At 53.6% G+C, this 16249-nt stretch overlaps 7 protein-coding genes across 7 annotated transcripts; 2 read left to right on the top strand and 5 right to left on the bottom strand.

The window, feature by feature from the left end:
- Positions 1-29: 29 nt before the first annotated feature.
- COCMIDRAFT_6212 (uncharacterized protein) lies at positions 30-764 on the bottom strand (the record flags this gene model as incomplete). The annotated part of the gene is made up of 2 exons (XM_007690786.1): positions 30-135; positions 341-764. Coding segments are annotated over 2 exons (530 nt in total), but the record flags the coding sequence as incomplete, so codon positions are not given.
- Positions 765-1700: 936 nt separating this feature from the next.
- COCMIDRAFT_37697 (uncharacterized protein) lies at positions 1701-3365 on the bottom strand (the record flags this gene model as incomplete). The annotated part of the gene is made up of 3 exons (XM_007690797.1): positions 1701-2066; positions 2120-2955; positions 3005-3365. The coding sequence occupies 3 exons, from the start codon at positions 3363-3365 to the stop codon at positions 1701-1703; spliced, it is 1563 nt and encodes a 520-aa protein (XP_007688987.1).
- A 1099-nt stretch (positions 3366-4464) lies between these two features.
- COCMIDRAFT_98097 (uncharacterized protein) lies at positions 4465-4908 on the bottom strand (the record flags this gene model as incomplete). The annotated part of the gene is made up of 1 exon (XM_007690819.1): positions 4465-4908. The coding sequence occupies one exon, from the start codon at positions 4906-4908 to the stop codon at positions 4465-4467; it is 444 nt and encodes a 147-aa protein (XP_007689009.1).
- Positions 4909-6366: 1458 nt separating this feature from the next.
- COCMIDRAFT_6210 (uncharacterized protein) lies at positions 6367-8465 on the top strand (the record flags this gene model as incomplete). The annotated part of the gene is made up of 6 exons (XM_007690785.1): positions 6367-6450; positions 6507-6597; positions 6651-6902; positions 6992-7088; positions 7233-7726; positions 7777-8465. 6 exons carry the CDS (start codon positions 6367-6369, stop codon positions 8463-8465), a joined length of 1707 nt encoding a protein of 568 aa, XP_007688975.1.
- A 909-nt stretch (positions 8466-9374) lies between these two features.
- On the top strand, positions 9375-10208 carry COCMIDRAFT_6209 (uncharacterized protein; the record flags this gene model as incomplete). The annotated part of the gene is made up of 2 exons (XM_007690784.1): positions 9375-9507; positions 9580-10208. The coding sequence occupies 2 exons, from the start codon at positions 9375-9377 to the stop codon at positions 10206-10208; spliced, it is 762 nt and encodes a 253-aa protein (XP_007688974.1).
- Positions 10209-10661: 453 nt separating this feature from the next.
- On the bottom strand, positions 10662-12198 carry COCMIDRAFT_98123 (uncharacterized protein; the record flags this gene model as incomplete). Its single annotated transcript, XM_007690818.1, has 4 exons — positions 10662-11108; positions 11192-11619; positions 11688-11898; positions 11953-12198. 4 exons carry the CDS (start codon positions 12196-12198, stop codon positions 10662-10664), a joined length of 1332 nt encoding a protein of 443 aa, XP_007689008.1.
- Positions 12199-12843: 645 nt separating this feature from the next.
- COCMIDRAFT_6207 (uncharacterized protein) lies at positions 12844-15585 on the bottom strand (the record flags this gene model as incomplete). Its single annotated transcript, XM_007690783.1, has 3 exons — positions 12844-12876; positions 12927-15267; positions 15320-15585. 3 exons carry the CDS (start codon positions 15583-15585, stop codon positions 12844-12846), a joined length of 2640 nt encoding a protein of 879 aa, XP_007688973.1.
- Positions 15586-16249: the final 664 nt, after the last annotated feature.

Raw genomic sequence — 16249 nt, 5'->3', positions numbered from 1 at the left:
GGGGCGGGGGCGGTGGAGGGTGGGGGAACGTATTGGCAGCGGGCTGTGGCGACGAAGTGGTGCTGGTGCTCAATGACTGCGAGATGTTTGGGTTCTGACCAGGCGAATATGGAGGTGGCGGGGAGGGCATCGAGGCTGGCAGTGTTAGCGTCACTCATTTTGATGTGTCGAGTCGATTGTCTCGGCGGTGAGGAAAAAGTGCACAATGTCATGATATGCTCAACACAGGGTTTGTTGCACATTTGAGAGAGAGAGAGAGAGAGAGAGAGAAGGAAAGCAGGTCTACGGAATCTACTACATAGGCTAGGGAGGTGAGAAGAAAGAGAAAAATTGTGTGTACCTTCCATGCCCGTCACGTCATGCAGCCTCGAGGGCACCGATATCTGGCTGTGCTGGACATGCTGTCCATTGACACTCCCACCCCGCGACCATTGTTGGGGGTTGTATGGCGCGGCTGGAGCAGAGCCTCGCATAGCCATGGGTGAAGCAGCCGCGACGGGAGAGGGCGCATACGTCGAGGGCGTGAGTGAGGGCGAGAAGGGCAGGCTCAGCGACGAGGCCGTAACGGGCGTGGAGCCATGCAGATAGGCGGGACCAGAGGGAGGCGGTGGCGCAAGGGTGGTGTTGAGCAGTGGCGGTTGCACAGCGAAGCGCCTGGGAGATATCTGCGGCGCCTGGAGGTGAGTGGGATGCGGTGAAGACGGCGGGGGAGGTAGTCGGGGAGAGGGCGGTGGGGCAGGACTGTAGGCCTGTTCTGAAGCCATAGCGACTAGTATGTATGGAGGAGCAATCGTCCTCTCGGTTTTACTCAGTGCTAGGTTCGTCGACCAGAACAGTTAGCCCTCAGCGGCTCCGACGAGCGGGCGTGGGCGAATCCAGCAGCAGAGGAGAGAGCGGGCGACGATGGGGCGCTGCGCCAGGCGGGCGGTTGTCACCCTAGACGAGACTGCAGGGTCATGCTGCTGTGTATTGGTGAAAGGGTGAAGATGGACGACGGCGGCCAATTCGACGCCTGGCGGTTCGGCGGCGATCATGGCGGCGCACACGGGTTTAGAGGCAGTCTTGACTGTTGCTTGTCCAGCGAATGGGCGCCGCTTCATGCGCTCGGCGACCAGGGCGACCTGCACCATCCCTGCCCGTCGACAAGACGTCGGCGGCTAAGTAGAGAAGATGCCCACTGCATGTCCCCAGCCTGCATGGCGCTCCATGTGCGTGTCTCCTGATACTGCGCCCTCTAGTCCGCTTGTCAATGGCAGCGGCCATGTCCCTGCTCCGGTCGGTCAGTCAGTCAGTCAGTCCAGTTTGCCCGTGGTGCTGCTGTACGCGGATACTTGCCATGTTGCCCTGTCCAAAGTAAGCATCCGAGTGCCGTGCAGGGTGCATGCGGCGCGGCACTCGAACACAATGCATCCCCACACGCCGCGATATTATTAGCAGCACCACTCGGCCCCACTCTTTTCGTCCCAACCCCCATGAGACTCCAACCCACTCCATCCATGACACATGCTGATGCACCCGTCCTCACACCATACGTCTGCTGCGTGTGACCGACAAACTTTCTGTTGTAATGCTTATAGCACAACATGCCGGGGTATGTCTATCTATGAATATACCATGCATCCCTCCCAAAACGCCACGCTCAAATGCCTCATCCGCAAAAAATCACAATGCCTGACTGAATAAACTCCACAATCCACACTTTACTGGTTACCTTTCTCGTCCTTGGTCACCGGAACGGGCTCGTCATCATCATCCTTGCTCTTCTTCTTCTCTTCCTGACGGCGGCGCTCCTTCTTGAGTGCCTGCTGCACCTTTTCGTCCTTTTCATCCTGCAGCTCATCCCACTCGACATCGTATTCGTTCGCAATCGCCTTGATTTCCCTACGGAGAGTGTTGCCATCTTCAATCAGCGCCTCCCACTTGCGCAGATCGAAGTTGTGCTGCTGATAGAGTTTCTGCTGTCGGCGAGATACGGTAAAGTTCATGGCTGAACGATAACTGACTTCGCGGTTGTGGTAAAGGAACCATACGTAACCGCCAATAAGTGTCGAAAGACCAACAAGATACTACAGCCAAATTAGTCTTGCACAGTCTAAACAGTAAAGTTGAAGAAGCTTACCGTCACGGGTTCCATGACGTCCCATCCTAGTTCCGTCTGGAACGTGAGATAGTACACAACGCACCACCATCCTACGATTCCGCCGAACCCAGCCATGGCTACCCTTTTGGCACCCAGCTGCGCTAGATCGTCACACTCTTTCTTGACGTCGGCCATGGCGCTGATCTTCTTTGAGGTTTTTCGTAACCGCATTCGCAGATAGTACGTCCTGTCGTTGAAACTTGGCACACCAACCCGTATTTCTTCGGGCGCCCCTTCAATTTCAATCGCAAACTCTTGACCTCGAGCAGCATCACGAATAAAGTCGCCAATCTCAGTCGACGAAGACCATCGTACAAATCTGCGCTGTCCCTCCTTGTCCGAAGAGGCCTCGTGACCTTGGCCAGAGTACGACTCTACTCCTCCCTCTCCAGGCCCACCTCGTAGCTCCTCTGCTTGTTCTGGTTTCATCCTATCACGCGTGCCAAGTTTGCCCGTCTTGTGGATCTTGCCGTCGATGCGAATCTCATCAACCTGCTCAAAGTCCTCTTCTCCCTCTTGTTGTCTCAAGCTTTCCTTTTCACTGCTGACTGGTGTTTTCTTCGTGTCCCCTGACTCTTCCTCTGGTTGCACTGAATCCTCAGCCCGAAAGTACACATTTGGTTGCCGCTCACGGCCTTGCTTGTCCTTAATGGTGGGAAGCTCAGCCTGTATCAGACGCTCGAGATATGAGATGGGCTGCTGTGGATGTACCAGGAGTGCCAACGGTTCAATATCCTTGCGGTCGCTATTCTGGTCGCTAGTGGTGAGGGGAAGGATGATCTTCAGCATGCGAGATGGTGTGGTTAGCAATTTTCCTGTCCCGTGTTAGTAATTGTCTTCCTATATTCATTGGCGAAAACATGCCCTTGGTCATCGCTCCAGCACTCCTCTGTCGCGCAACAGGTGGCGTATCGCTTCCCTGTCTGTGCCATGGCGTACGTATCTGCTTGCCTTTATCTTCCCTCAGCTTCTGTGCGAAATGGTCCTTCTCCTCCTGTGTAATGTTTTCGTTGAGTTCTGCAGCGGGCCGGGCATTGCTATTTGAGTAGTCGCCATACTTGTCGAACTCCGAACGTCTCCCATTTGTCGAGTATCGAAGTTGGGAGAATACGCCTGGTCGTATCGATGCAGAAGGAGAACTGCGAATAAACAAGGGTGCACAACGGGCCGACGGAAGTGCGCTGACGCGAGGGAGCGAAGCCAACGCGATCAGTCGATGTCTCATGACCGGTAGACTGGCTAAGGCTATCTGCAGGAACAATAGCAAGCCAGCAGAACGTGTATGGAGTCTCAGCAGTCGACAGGTGTCATGGGTGGAAGAGGTCCACGCGACAGACAAGGTTACAGGGTTGCCGTCTGGCATACGTCATTGTTGATCATACAGTGGCTTGAAAGTGTGGCGGTGATACTCCACAACATCTGCGCCTCAACATTGCTAAACCGTTACATCATTTCGTTAGGACTTCTCTACCTCAACAATAGACGATGTATATGCGAGCTGCGAGAACCTCATCTCTCGCTCAAACTATGAGGTCAGGATCCGCCGCTACTCAAAATCCTCTATCCGTGCTTGTTAGCAAGGATCATGCGACTAGCCAAAGTCCACATCCACACATGTGAAATCCTATGCATCTGTATGTGGATACTATTACACCTCGTCCGAGTATTCTGCGAATCGACCCGACAGATGTGACGATCTCGCAAATCTGATCAGGCCTAACTTGATGCTCTATAGTGGTTTTGCGTCTTATGCCTAGGCTTTGATCCTTGATGGTTGTGTTATTAGTTACAGAATCGCCCTGCGCTAGATTGGGTATGCCAAGCGAAAGGGTATAGAGGGCGAGTCCTCCGCTCCGACGACAGTGTGTCTGCGTGTTTTAAATGTCACATGCTTCGCAACTGGTGGCCCAGATTTCATGGCCAAGCAACTCAACATGGCCGCATTGGCTCACTTTTACCTTGGTTGTTCTGGGTTACGGATAAACATTGACCACAACACATGCGACCATCTGGCTCGAATGTTTTCGGTTTCTCAATTCCCACGCTGCGAAAGGTTAATTTGCAGTTAGAAAACACACTAGAAGATAGACTTTCGGTTGGTGAGGACAAAGACTAGACTCCCCGGATTGTAGTTAGTATCAGTTACTGAGAACAGCTTGCCAAAGCCCCATGAAGACGTAATCTTCTTGACTGCCGGCAAGAATTACTAGTCATTTTTTTTCTTTTTCCTGGTGCTTGTCGATTAGGTGCGAGCTCCCATCCCCTCGGAGCTGAATGCAGCTCTTGATTTGTTCTTTTTCCCAGCAACGACGGCGTGCATCCTCTTAGCGTAAGGGGTAAGCCGCATGGTATCGCTTATAAGGAACTGATCTAGGCCCGCATCCTAACAGACATGGCGCATATTGTATATAGCCTTGGTACGGGTGTTGGTTGGCGCCCGCATTCTTGGTGTTTCTTAAGGCGAGACAGTAAGATTGGACGAATTTGTCGAAATCCTCCTCGGAACATTTACGCTTGAGATGAATGCACGTCCATCCGTCCATGTCGATCATGATTGTAAGTACGACGTACAAAGTTTGAAATGAATAGCATTGCGGCATAAACGAAGCTGTCACGGGTGTGTAGGTACCTGTCAGCCGTTTCAAGAAGACCGCGGTCTGTCGTACAGCTGTCAAAACAAAGTCCATGTGCGCTGGCAGCGCAGGCCCAAGTGGTGTTTCAATACATGTAAGTGACGACTGACTCCAGACTGGCGTACCCATAGGCATTGCACTATGTTTGAAGGCTTATTGGAAAGGTCGTCCAAGAAGAGAAGAACAAACACAAAGATCTAGAGCAGCGTCCACGGCATCTTGTTTGCGACGTGTGCACCGGTGGCGCATACTGCACAGGTGCACGCTATGCAGCAGAAGAAAGGAACTGCTTAGTCCACCAATGTACCAATATATGTATACGGCCGTGTATGAGGATACGAAGGTGTAAGCGACCGGAATTTGTTCTCCGGGGATGATGTGTGCAAAGGCCGTTGGTGCATTATCTACAAGGGGTGTGGATGTTGTATGTAAGGACATATGCAGAGTATCATCAAGGAGTTGATTATAAGGCAAACCACGCGGGTGAGTGATGGACCGAGGGCCCGATGCGGGTTAGTACGTAGGCGAGCAAACATGCCTGGAGCCCTGTTTGCCGCATGTTGCTCATCATCATCAGCAACAGCAGCAGCAGCAACTGTATCTATCCAGCAAAGAGGCCAGCGGGGACGGGCGTGTTTGTTCGCAACACCGACAAGCGTAGTAGTCGCGTCACACAAGAAGCGAGCACGGCGAGGATATGCAGGTGGGGGAGGCACTGGGGCGATTGCGAATGCACAGGGCTGGCAAAATCTCCACTTGGTGCTCTGAAAAAAAAACCATTAACGCAACTAGGCCGGTCGCCGCGAACCGTCGCTTGGCTCGGCCCACCTTATTTCGATGCGGTCGCCCACCCGGCAAGGCCGCCAAACTCTTGACAGGATTCCATTTGCAATCGGTCAATTGCGCCTTGAGGCTGCTGTGGCTGCCGTGATAACAGCGATTCGTCCCAGATAGCAGAGGCGAAGTCCAGCTGTAGGTACAGTGAAGTCAGACAGCGCTCTCGGCCGCCTCCGCATCCCCCCCTCATCCAGAGATACGGATCGGCTGTCGTGGCGGTCCTAGGAAAAGCATAGCAATGCGCCTAAGTGTATTGGCTGCAACAGGCGAGGTGTCGTGCCGCACATTCACTACAGTACGTTTCCCCAGCCTACAGTAGTACCCAGCACCGGCCGGCCGCCTCCTTCACGCGCACGAATCCGAGACGCCCTAGCTTACCGTGATGTGGGCTCGCGTGGACTGTCAGGCTATACCCCCTCGAGCAAAGCCTGGTCGTCCTGATATCTGCCATTGGCTCTCTGTGGGACGACGAACGCGACAGGGTTTGGGCCTCGCCGCCTGCCCTTATCTTTTTGGTGCGGCAGCATGCTAAATGCGCTTCATGTCCTGTAATACGCATTCACTTGACTTAAAAAGCTCTCTTTGCCGGCGCAAACCCACAGGGCAGAGCTCGACGTCGATCCCTCTCGCAGCTTGGTCCACTTTACGGCAACTGGCACCGCTGCAACACACTTTCTCTCACTCTCCCACTCACTCGCACACTCAACCTCCAAAATCTCAATCGCCACCCCACGGCATCGCTGAAATCTCTGCATCATGTCCGGCTTGGTCCAGAAGATCAATGCCGCCGTCGCGAGCTCCCTCGTCGGCAGGTACTTTCGCCTTGAAGGCTCCGGCCATGTGTGTACATCCATCGCCAAAGTGTATCATCAAAACATGCACTGACCAGTTCACAGCCCAAGGAGCGCAAAGGCAGTTACTTCACCACCGAGTTCCGCGCAGGCCTCGCTACCTTCTTCGCAATGGCCTACATCATCTCTGTAAACTGTATGTCAATTGCGCAGTGCCATTGACTCTCATCATCTGATCAACATGGACAGCATCGATCGTGTCAGACAGCGGTGGTACATGCGTTTGCCCTGGACTCCCCGACGACCCCATCTGTGAGACCAACGCCGAGTATGCGCTGTGCGTCCAGGAAATCAAACGCGATCTCGTTACCGCCACAGCTGCCATTTCCGCTTTGACATCCTTCTGCATGGGCCTGTTCGCCAACATGCCAATTGCACTCGCCCCCGGAATGGGATTGAACGCCTACTTTGCCTACACTGTTGTCGGATTCCATGGTACAGGTATGTCGCACTGCATCTGGCCCTATCGACCTCTCCGTGTCATGGGCGTACTCGATGTCTACATGGGACTATGCTGATTTCTGTAAAAGGCATGGTTCCGTACGAGGTCGCACTCACCGCCGTCTTTGTCGAAGGTTTCGTCTTTGTAGGTCTTACCATTCTCGGTATCCGTCAGTGGCTCGCAAGGTACGTCATTACAATGAGCTATGTGCTCAGGTGTCCCTGTTCTTCGTTAGAGTTGTACCGTGTGGCTGCGTTTAGCGCACTGTGTCACACAGTCTGACACTTGAAGCCACTCAGTCTGCATGCGTAAGCTAACCATATACCCAGGGCTATTCCCGCAAGTATCAAGCTCGCCACTGGTGTCGGTATCGGACTCTATCTCACCATCATCGGTCTTGCCTACTCTGCTGGTATCGGTCTCATCACTGGCGCTCAATCCACTCCTCTTGAGCTGGGTGGTTGTGTTCCCTCGGCGCAAGTCGATGGCGTTTGCCCAGGTGGTGCTAAGATGAGGAACCCAACCATGTGGATCGGAATCTTCTGCGGCGGTATCCTGACCGTCATGCTGATGTTATACCGTGTCAAAGGTGCCATTATCATTGGCATCATGCTTGTGTCGATTATCTCCTGGCCCCGTACCACTAGCGTCACCTACTTCCCCCACACCGAAACTGGTGACTCCGCTTTCAACTTCTTCAAGCAGGTGGTTACGTTCCACCCGATTGGAAAGATTCTGGCTGTGCAAGAATGGGATGTTTCGGCGCACGCTGGTCAATGGGGTCTTGCTTTCATTACCTTCCTCTATGTTGACATTCTCGACTGTAAGCTGCACACTATCCATAATTTCTGATATCTATACTAACATGTCCAGGCACCGGTACCCTCTACTCCATGGCCCGTTTCTGCGGCGCTATTGATGAGCGCACTCAGGATTTTGAAAACTCATCCATTGCCTACTCTGTAGATGCGATCGGTATCTCCATTGGCTCGCTTATGGGCTGCCCTCCCGTCACTGCGTACATTGAGTCTGGTGCTGGTATTTCCGAGGGAGGCAAGACTGGTCTTACTGCCATGTTTACCGGACTCTGCTTCTTCATCTCCATCTTCTTCGCTCCTATTTTCGCCTCTATCCCGCCATGGGCCACTGGATGTACGTTGGTCATTGTTGGTTCCCTCATGGCTACCTCGGCCAAGGACATCAACTGGCGCTACCTGGGCGATTCCATTCCGGCTTTCCTCACCATCGCGGTTATGCCTTTCACATACTCGATTGCCTATGGTCTGATTGCCGGTATCTGCTCCTACATTCTGATCAACACTCTGGTCTGGCTGATCGAGCTCGCGTCTGGCGGCCGTATCGTTCCACCTAACAAGGACGAGAAAGAGCACTGGACATACCGCCTCGAGGGCGGCTTCTTCCCACCCTGGGTGCAGAGGCTCAAGAGCGGAAAGATGGACTTTTGGAAGTCTAGCCCCCAGACTGAGGGTGTTGCGGAGACCCGCAGCGGTGGCAGCTCTACTCACGGCGACAAAGAGTTTGTCAGTGATAAGCAGGCTTAGTCGTTCCATTGATTTTTTTTAGCGTGAGGGCTGCTTTTGCATAGCTGAATTCAGTGCAACAGTCCCTAAATTAGTGTTTTATAGCGTCAATGACGAAGGTCATCGAGTGAGAGGAAGCTATACGGCATCCTCGGAGACCGATGAGTGGTCTTGAATTATACCCTTGTTTGTATCTGAAAAGGAATTGGTTTTTGTTCTGATTGAATATGCTTACAATTGGTGTATCCGCGTGCCACCTTGAGATAATCGTCAAAGGTTCATGCATTGGCGCATAAGAGTGATGTCTGGGTACCTGACGTTACACAGATGTCATGTCACAAGACAAGCCACACCCATCGGCCATGTCGGAGCAATGCACTGGGCCTGGATCGGAGCGGCGGTTCGCTTCGCACCGACGCAGGGGAAAAAGGCCGAGGCATGTGCATCTGATCACCCCTCCATCTGCTAGTGACATCGGGACATCCGAACGGCGGTTCCGCAGACAATTACAACATAATCCTACCCATCACCCACCTGTCATCTTTATGCGACCTGAAAATTGACACTACCCTAACATCCGAACTGTTTGCGTCTTCTTGTACTACAAAACGTTTCATTGCATCCATCACCTCCTCACGCCCGCCCACTTGCAACATAGAAAAGATTTGGGGCTCCGAGGCAACGCGGAAAACCGGTCGCTTACGGAATTGTTTTCTAAGCACGTACATTAGCAACCTCCAGGGAAGAGGCCTGCGAAACCAGTCATACGGGCCGAGCGATAACCGCGGTAATCTTTCCGCGCCATAACATATACTTTTCACAAGGGGAGTCTGGATACATATTATATACGTCAGACAAAGTGAAGAGCAGAAAGGAAGAAACAAAGAGAGAAGAGAAGAGACGAAGAGAAAAAAAGTTACACTTGGAAATATGACTGCAGAACTGGAGAACGGGCTGCCCGCCAACGGCACAAACGGCGTCAACGGCAAGGTGACAGAAACAATCAATTCCACACCCTCACACCCAGCATTCGACTCGATACCAGATGTGATACAAGCATTCGGTACGTCCAACGTCCAACGTCCAACCTCCCCTCAAAGAAACCCACCTACTAACCCACCCCACCCACCCCCAGCAAACGACGAATTCGTAATCGTCCTCGACTCGCCCTCGCGCGAAAACGAAGGCGACCTCATCATCGCCGCCTCAGCCCTCACCCCCTCCAAAGCCTCCTTCATGATCCGCTACAGCTCAGGCTACATCTGCGCGCCGCTCCCCGTCTCGCGCGCCGCAGCCCTGCACCTCCCGCAAATGGTCTCGGACAACGCCGACCCCAACCGCACCGCCTACGCCGTCAGCATCGACGCCGCAGACCCCTCCGTCACAACCGGCATCTCAGCCCACGACCGCAGCCTCACCTGCCGCATGCTCGCCGACCCCAGCGCAAAAGCTAGTCATTTTCGCCGCCCGGGCCATATCTTGCCGCTTCAGGCTCGCGATGGCGGCGTCAGAGAGCGCATGGGACATACCGAGGCCGCGGTCGATTTGTGCCGTCTTGCGGGCAAGGAACCTGTAGGTGTTATTTGCGAGCTTATCACCGATGGGGAGGAGGTGCCTGGCAAACCGGAGTTTAAAGACGGCGGCATGATGAGGAGGGATGAGTGTCTGGAGTTTGGCAAGAAGTGGGGGATCAAGGTTTGTACGATTGAGGATTTGGTCAGGTATATTGAGGAGAATGAGGGGGTCTTGGGGAAGGTGGCGTAGGGGAATTGAATCTTTTTTTTTGGAAGGGGGGGGGATGTGTAAGGGGTGGGGAGAGAGATGAATGGGGCTGGACGGATATATATATATACGGGAATGGGTGGTTTATGGGAATGAGAAAGAGAAAATATGATACGATGAGATGTTGACATGTCGCGTCTTGTGGGAGCACATTTTGGTTACGTGGAACAGGAGAAAAAAAAGCCTTAATGTAGAATATATATTCAGTTCAGTACCTACCTCAGAAAATCTATTCAGGTTACGTCACATGAATATCTCCTATTTCCGACGAATCGAAAGTATACCATGATATCAAGAGTAAAAAAAGGGGGGATATTGAAAGACTATAAAAGAAGCGATATGCGCCAGAGCCTACAGAAAAGGAACAAGAAACGCTTTCTCACATGAACGGACCGCATATATAGATATCACTTTTTTCCCCAACCCCAAATCCCATCACCCATGCTTCCCCAGAAAAACATCTATCCTCCTCACCGCATCCTCCATCTCTGCAACCGGCACCGAGAACCTCAGTCTCGCCCACCCAAAATCCCTCTCTACACCTCTAAAACTCTTTCCTTGGGCAACCATGACACCGCCCCATCTCGCCAGGTCATCGTAAAACCTTGCCTCGTTATGCTGCGTCCTCGCGCGTTTGGCCAAGCGGGCGAACATGCAGAGACCGTGCGAAGGCGCGAGAAACGGTACGTCGTGTTTGCGCAGGACGGCGGCTAGCATTTTGTAGTTGATGGTTAGACGTTCAGAGTTGAGGGCGAGGAGAGTAGGGAGTTGGGACCAGGATAGAAGGCCGGAGAGGTGGGAAGTTGAGAGTGAAGAGGGATGGGTGGAAGTTAGGGCCATGGCGTGTAGGAGAGAGGGGTTTTGCTGTGATACAAGACATCCCTATGTTTTTTTCGTTGTTAATACAAAGATATTTGGTTAAATCGGGGGTTTATGAGATGAAGATCGAAAGAAGAAGCACATACCACTCTGAATCCACTCATGCCAAATAACTTACTGGCGCTCCATACTACGTGGACGCGGCTCGGATCCACCTTGACGGCTCCGGCGCGCGCGAGCGGCTCCGTGAGACTGAGTGCGCTGACAAAATCTGGTGCTTTGCTATCTGTCCCGCTCAGCCTGAGGAGAGCGTAGACTTCATCACATATGAGATGCAGCCCTCTTTCTTGACAAAACTCCATGAGCTCAAGCAATGTTTCGCGGGGGTAGCATCTTGAAAGCGGGTTGTTGGGATTGCACAGCAAGACAGCTTTGATACGCGAGCGTTTGTCCGAGAAGTCGTAGGCTGCTTGTAGTGAAGGGAGAAGATAGTTGTCCCAATGTGAGTAGGTAGGTGGTTTGGCAACAACCAGCTCCACATTGGCTTTTCTCTTTAGGATAGTTTCGAAGCCGGCTGTATTAACCTCAGCGTTCGTGCTTCTGTATGTTCTGATACACTCTCAAGATGGTACATATACATACACCAATGCGGGCCGGGAGCGAGGATACAGTCTCCATCGTCACAAATGGCGTGGATGACGTTCTCGACAGCATCGACGGCTCCCGATGTAAGGACAATGTGCTCGGGCTTCACAGTATGGATAGGATTGAAGTATGAATTAAAAAAGGCGGCTAGTGCATTGCGGAGTCGCTGATCGCCGCCATTGACTGACGCGGCGGGGGCTGCGAATGCCTGTCTACACGATTAGTGGGGAGGCACAAGTTTGCTCGGCCTGGGGCTAGGGACCTCGCTCGCAATGTTATCCTCCAGAGTGCTGTGAAAGAACTCGAGCAGCTCGGGGTGGATGGCCTCGTTGAGGCCACGAGACAGATCAATGGTTGGGGGGAAGGGATGGGTGATGTGTGGAGATGGTTGTTGTTGTTGTTGTCGTTGTTGTTGTGGGGCGCCTGCCGCGAAGGTAGGGAGAAGCTCCCGCAGTGCCTTTTGCGTGCGCTGCGACAATCCGGCATCCATTGCGAGGGACTGTGCCATGGGAGGCGCGTACCAAGGACGGCAGAGTGGGTGCAGTAGAATGCAGAAGCAAAAAGGGAAGACAAATAAATCGATTCAGGCGCTGCACGCCGCCAGACATGGAACTGCCTGACATTCAAGGTTCGGCAAGCGGATCTCTGCTGCGGCACAGTTACATCCCAACACTCTGGTACGCGTTATCGGCAGTCGAGGCCTTGGACAACCCCGGACTGGCCTTACAAGCGACCTGGCGAACCATGACATGATTGCTGATGCCACTAACCTCCAACAGTAGACGGAGCAAGCATTCGGGGAATCTCGTACGGAAGGAAAAACACCTCGAGTCCAGTGCTGTTTGCCCCGGGGCACACACACACTATTAGTGCCTGCCCATTCTATCCCGCCCATGTGCCTTGTTATCACTATCACACCGGCACCTCCCAAATCAGTCCAAACGCCGTTGAAGATGCACACGGATAAAGTACCTGCAGGCCTTGACACGACAGTCAGCTGCGAAGCTCCATGTCCGTACCTATTACCAATGCTCCCTCCATCACCATTCCATCAGGCCCACTGCGCGGCCCGTGCTATAGTGGCCCCAACCGAACCCCTTCGCCTATTACCCAATCCATCCCATCAATGCAAAGACCGCAAACCATATGGCCATTAGCCTTGTGGACGTCCGATCCCCTGTTTAGCCTGCACCCACGGTCAGTTCCAACACACGCAAACGGACATTGCCAACTTACCTTCATCATCTCTATCCTCTGCTTCAAGTTTTGAGTCACCTCTGCAGCACGCTTCCAGCTCTCTGCTCCCGAGGCAGCCTGTGAGCTAGATCGGAATCCGCCGCCATTCTCGCTTGGGCTAATGCGGTCGCCGCCACGCGATGATAGAGAGGACTTGACAGAAGCGGCATCTGCTCGGGGACTCAGTTTACCACTCAAATTACTGCTCGGCTGCGACGGAGTGTCGAAGTTCTCCTTACCATCACCCACGGGACTGTTTGGCCCACCAGCAAAACTCCTGTCTCTTCTCGGATGCATGGCCCGGCTCCCATATCCAGAGTCGCCAAACTGTCCTCCATTGCCATTGTCCGAGTAGATATGATCAACCACATCTACTGGTGGTGGAGAAGACACTCGCACTTGGCGACTGAGTTCGCGCTTCAGTCGATCGATTTCCCGACGCTGGAATTGAACAGTCTGCTCAGATGCTTCAAAGTCCGACCGGGCACGAACAAGCTGTGTTTCCTTGGCCTTGATAGAGAGCACGTCGCGTGTGTGGTCTTCGATTAACTGGGCATTTTGATTTTGGAGCTCAAAAATTTGAGATGAAAGCTTGGTTCGCTCCGCCCGCAATTCTTCATATTGCCTTCGAATTCGCTCAACTTCTGCACGGAGCTCATCAAGCTCAGCCCGTTCGACAAGACTCAGTCCCGTGGGGGCCTGATAGACAGGGGCTGCAGCAGGCTCAGCAGCAGGCTTTCCCAAGGGACGGCCCGCAAGACCACGGCCCGCGCCAAACTTGGGCTGCGGCTGTGGTGGTTCTTCTTCTTCCGGTGGCGGAGGCGATGGGGCTGATTTTCGTGGCGAGGGTGCTGCGAGACCTGGCTTCTTCAACCCCCCCAGTCTTGATGCACCAGGCTTGGCGCCCAACTTGGGCGGCGCCGGTCTCGATGTTGGCTTTGGTTCAAGCGGCGCGGCGGGCTCTTCGACAGGCGGAGGTGGAGGAGCTTTGGCTACCGGAGCAGCCTTCTTCACACCACCAGGTGCTGGTCGCTTACCCGCAGGCTTCTTCGTTGGCGCGGGAGCTGCAGGCTTGGGAGCAGGGGCGGTTTTTGGCTTGTACTTGGTCTTCACTTCGGCAGCATCGTGGAATTCCTTGATCTTGGCTTTGCGGATATCGTCCAACCCATCAAGGTGAGCATTCATGATGCGATCTCCCATAATTTTCCAGAGCGTGCCCAGTGCCTCGGCACCAGCGGATCGCTGTACTTCTTGTGACTCTGTAAGGAGCTTTGTAGAAGCCTCTGCGATAGCCTTGGCTTGTTCGGGTGTTGGTGCTTCGCGAGTGTTTTTCAAACATCGGATCAGGAACCTAGAGGATTCCAGTTTGACCTGAGGGTTCTTGTGCTTCAGAAACTCGAGAATTTCTTCGAGACACTCCTGGAAACTCGTCGAGGCAAAAGACGCATCAAGGGCAGCTCCAATAGCATCAGTGACGGTTTGTTTCTTCTCCTTCAATCGTTCCATCATGGCATTCATTACGTCCTTGCGGTACTTGGCGAAACTCTTCTTCAAACCCTTTGCAAGTAGCTCAACACAGTTGGCGGCTGTGATGACCACAGCAATGTTTGCGTCTTTCATACTCTTTGCAAACCCACGTATTAATTCGTCAAAGGGCCCCTCGGCGATCCTTGGGTGGTCGAGCGCCTTCTGAACCTCGTCGAGTGTTTCTTTGCGGTCCTTCCATTTGGACGACGCTAGCTTCTCGGAGAAATCCTTGGGTATCTTTGCGAATACATCGATGGCTTCGTACTCGGGCTCCAGATCAATGGCGGCGTCTTCCTCCTCCTCTTCCTCCTCGTCCCCGCCTGGACCTGCGGCTGCGGCTTCTTTTGCGGCCTGTTGTGAACGGAGTAGTCGCTCTTGTTTTGGCGGAGGCTCGTCTTTGACCTTTTCGAAGAGTTTGTCGAGGTCTTGCTGCTGCACGGGCTTCAAGTCGTTCCAGAAAAGTGGCTTCATTGCTTCTTTGAGCCAGCGGTAAAGCTCGACTGTCAACTCCTGCGCCTTTGCGCGAACGTTCTTATCTGCATGACCGTATACTTTGGGAAGGGATTTGAGGACAGACTTGGGTTCCATGGTCTTGCAGCCATAGGCATGGTACATTTGTGTCAGGGCTTCTAATGTCGCGGCAATAACCTTGGGCTGCTTGTGTGCTAGTATGGGAAGGAGCTCCTCAATGACTGGGTCTGGCTTGTCCGTCTCAATGTACAACATCAGCGCCTCGAGTGCCTTTTGCTTTGCTGCTGGTCGTGTTGACGGTAATCCCTTTTCGGCGATTGTAGCGATGGTGATATTCCGCGTCCTAGGCACCAAGTCAGCAGCAGCGTCTTGTATAAGGGCACGCGACATGTTACCGTGTGCAGCCCTGTTGGCCAGCTATGTCGAGGAAGGCGCATAGCGCACCAAGGCCTTCCTGCTGTGCGGCGACGTTGGAGTCGCCCACCACGCCCTTCCATATGCTCGCATCGTTTATGAACTGGCGTACTACCGGGTCGGACTCGCTGGCGGCTAGACTGAATTCTTTGGCGGCGGCTTCATAGCCCTCTTTCCGTACCTTCCAGTTCTTGTGTACAAAGCGATCGGGTAGCGGCAGCTTGCTGAAATCTTCCTCGTCTGCCATGGTGTGCGATTATTGTTTATATGCGTGTACTGTGTGTGCGTGCGTGTTTGTGTATGGGGGAAATGGATAGAAGAGAAGGGGGAGGGACTATCGGACGAGTCAGTGGCAAGCCTGGACAAAGCGAGAGGGAGAGAAGGAGAGAGAGTGCGCGTGGATGCGCATTGGGAGAGGGCCAGGTGCGGATAGATAGTTGCGCAGCGGCCCAGGACAGCGTCGGGAAAAAAGGAGCGGCGGCCGACGACGTACCGGATGATGTCAGTGGGACCAAGGAGGGGGATTGTTTGGGCGAATGTGGTGGGGATATTATGGTCTGGTCCAGCAACAGCAGAGACGTGTGTCGTGGTCCAAGTGGTGTCTGGCTACTGATGTAAATCGCATGTGCATTGGGCGTTGATCCAGCAACACGTCTTTCCCACTGGCGGCCACCCCCTGCACTCTCGCACTCAGCAGCCCAGGTGGTATACTGTACACACCGCCGCCCACCACCCGCTGCCGCCGTGTTCTGCCCACATACTGCTACCCACTATACACGCACACGCACACGCACACGCCCATCCCTCCCCCCAATTCACACCCCCTTCCCTTTGTGGCGGCCTGCGCCATCTCTGTGCCCACTCCCGCCCTACGCCCAAGCACACGCACAAACCCACCCCGCCTGGCCTTT

Source organism: Bipolaris oryzae (genome assembly GCF_000523455.1).
Source record: "Bipolaris oryzae ATCC 44560 unplaced genomic scaffold scaffold_85, whole genome shotgun sequence".
In the NCBI taxonomy this organism is placed as follows: domain Eukaryota; kingdom Fungi; phylum Ascomycota; class Dothideomycetes; order Pleosporales; family Pleosporaceae; genus Bipolaris; species Bipolaris oryzae.
The sequence above is the reverse complement of the archived record's forward strand: the minus strand, read 5'-3'. Positions and strand labels throughout refer to the sequence as shown.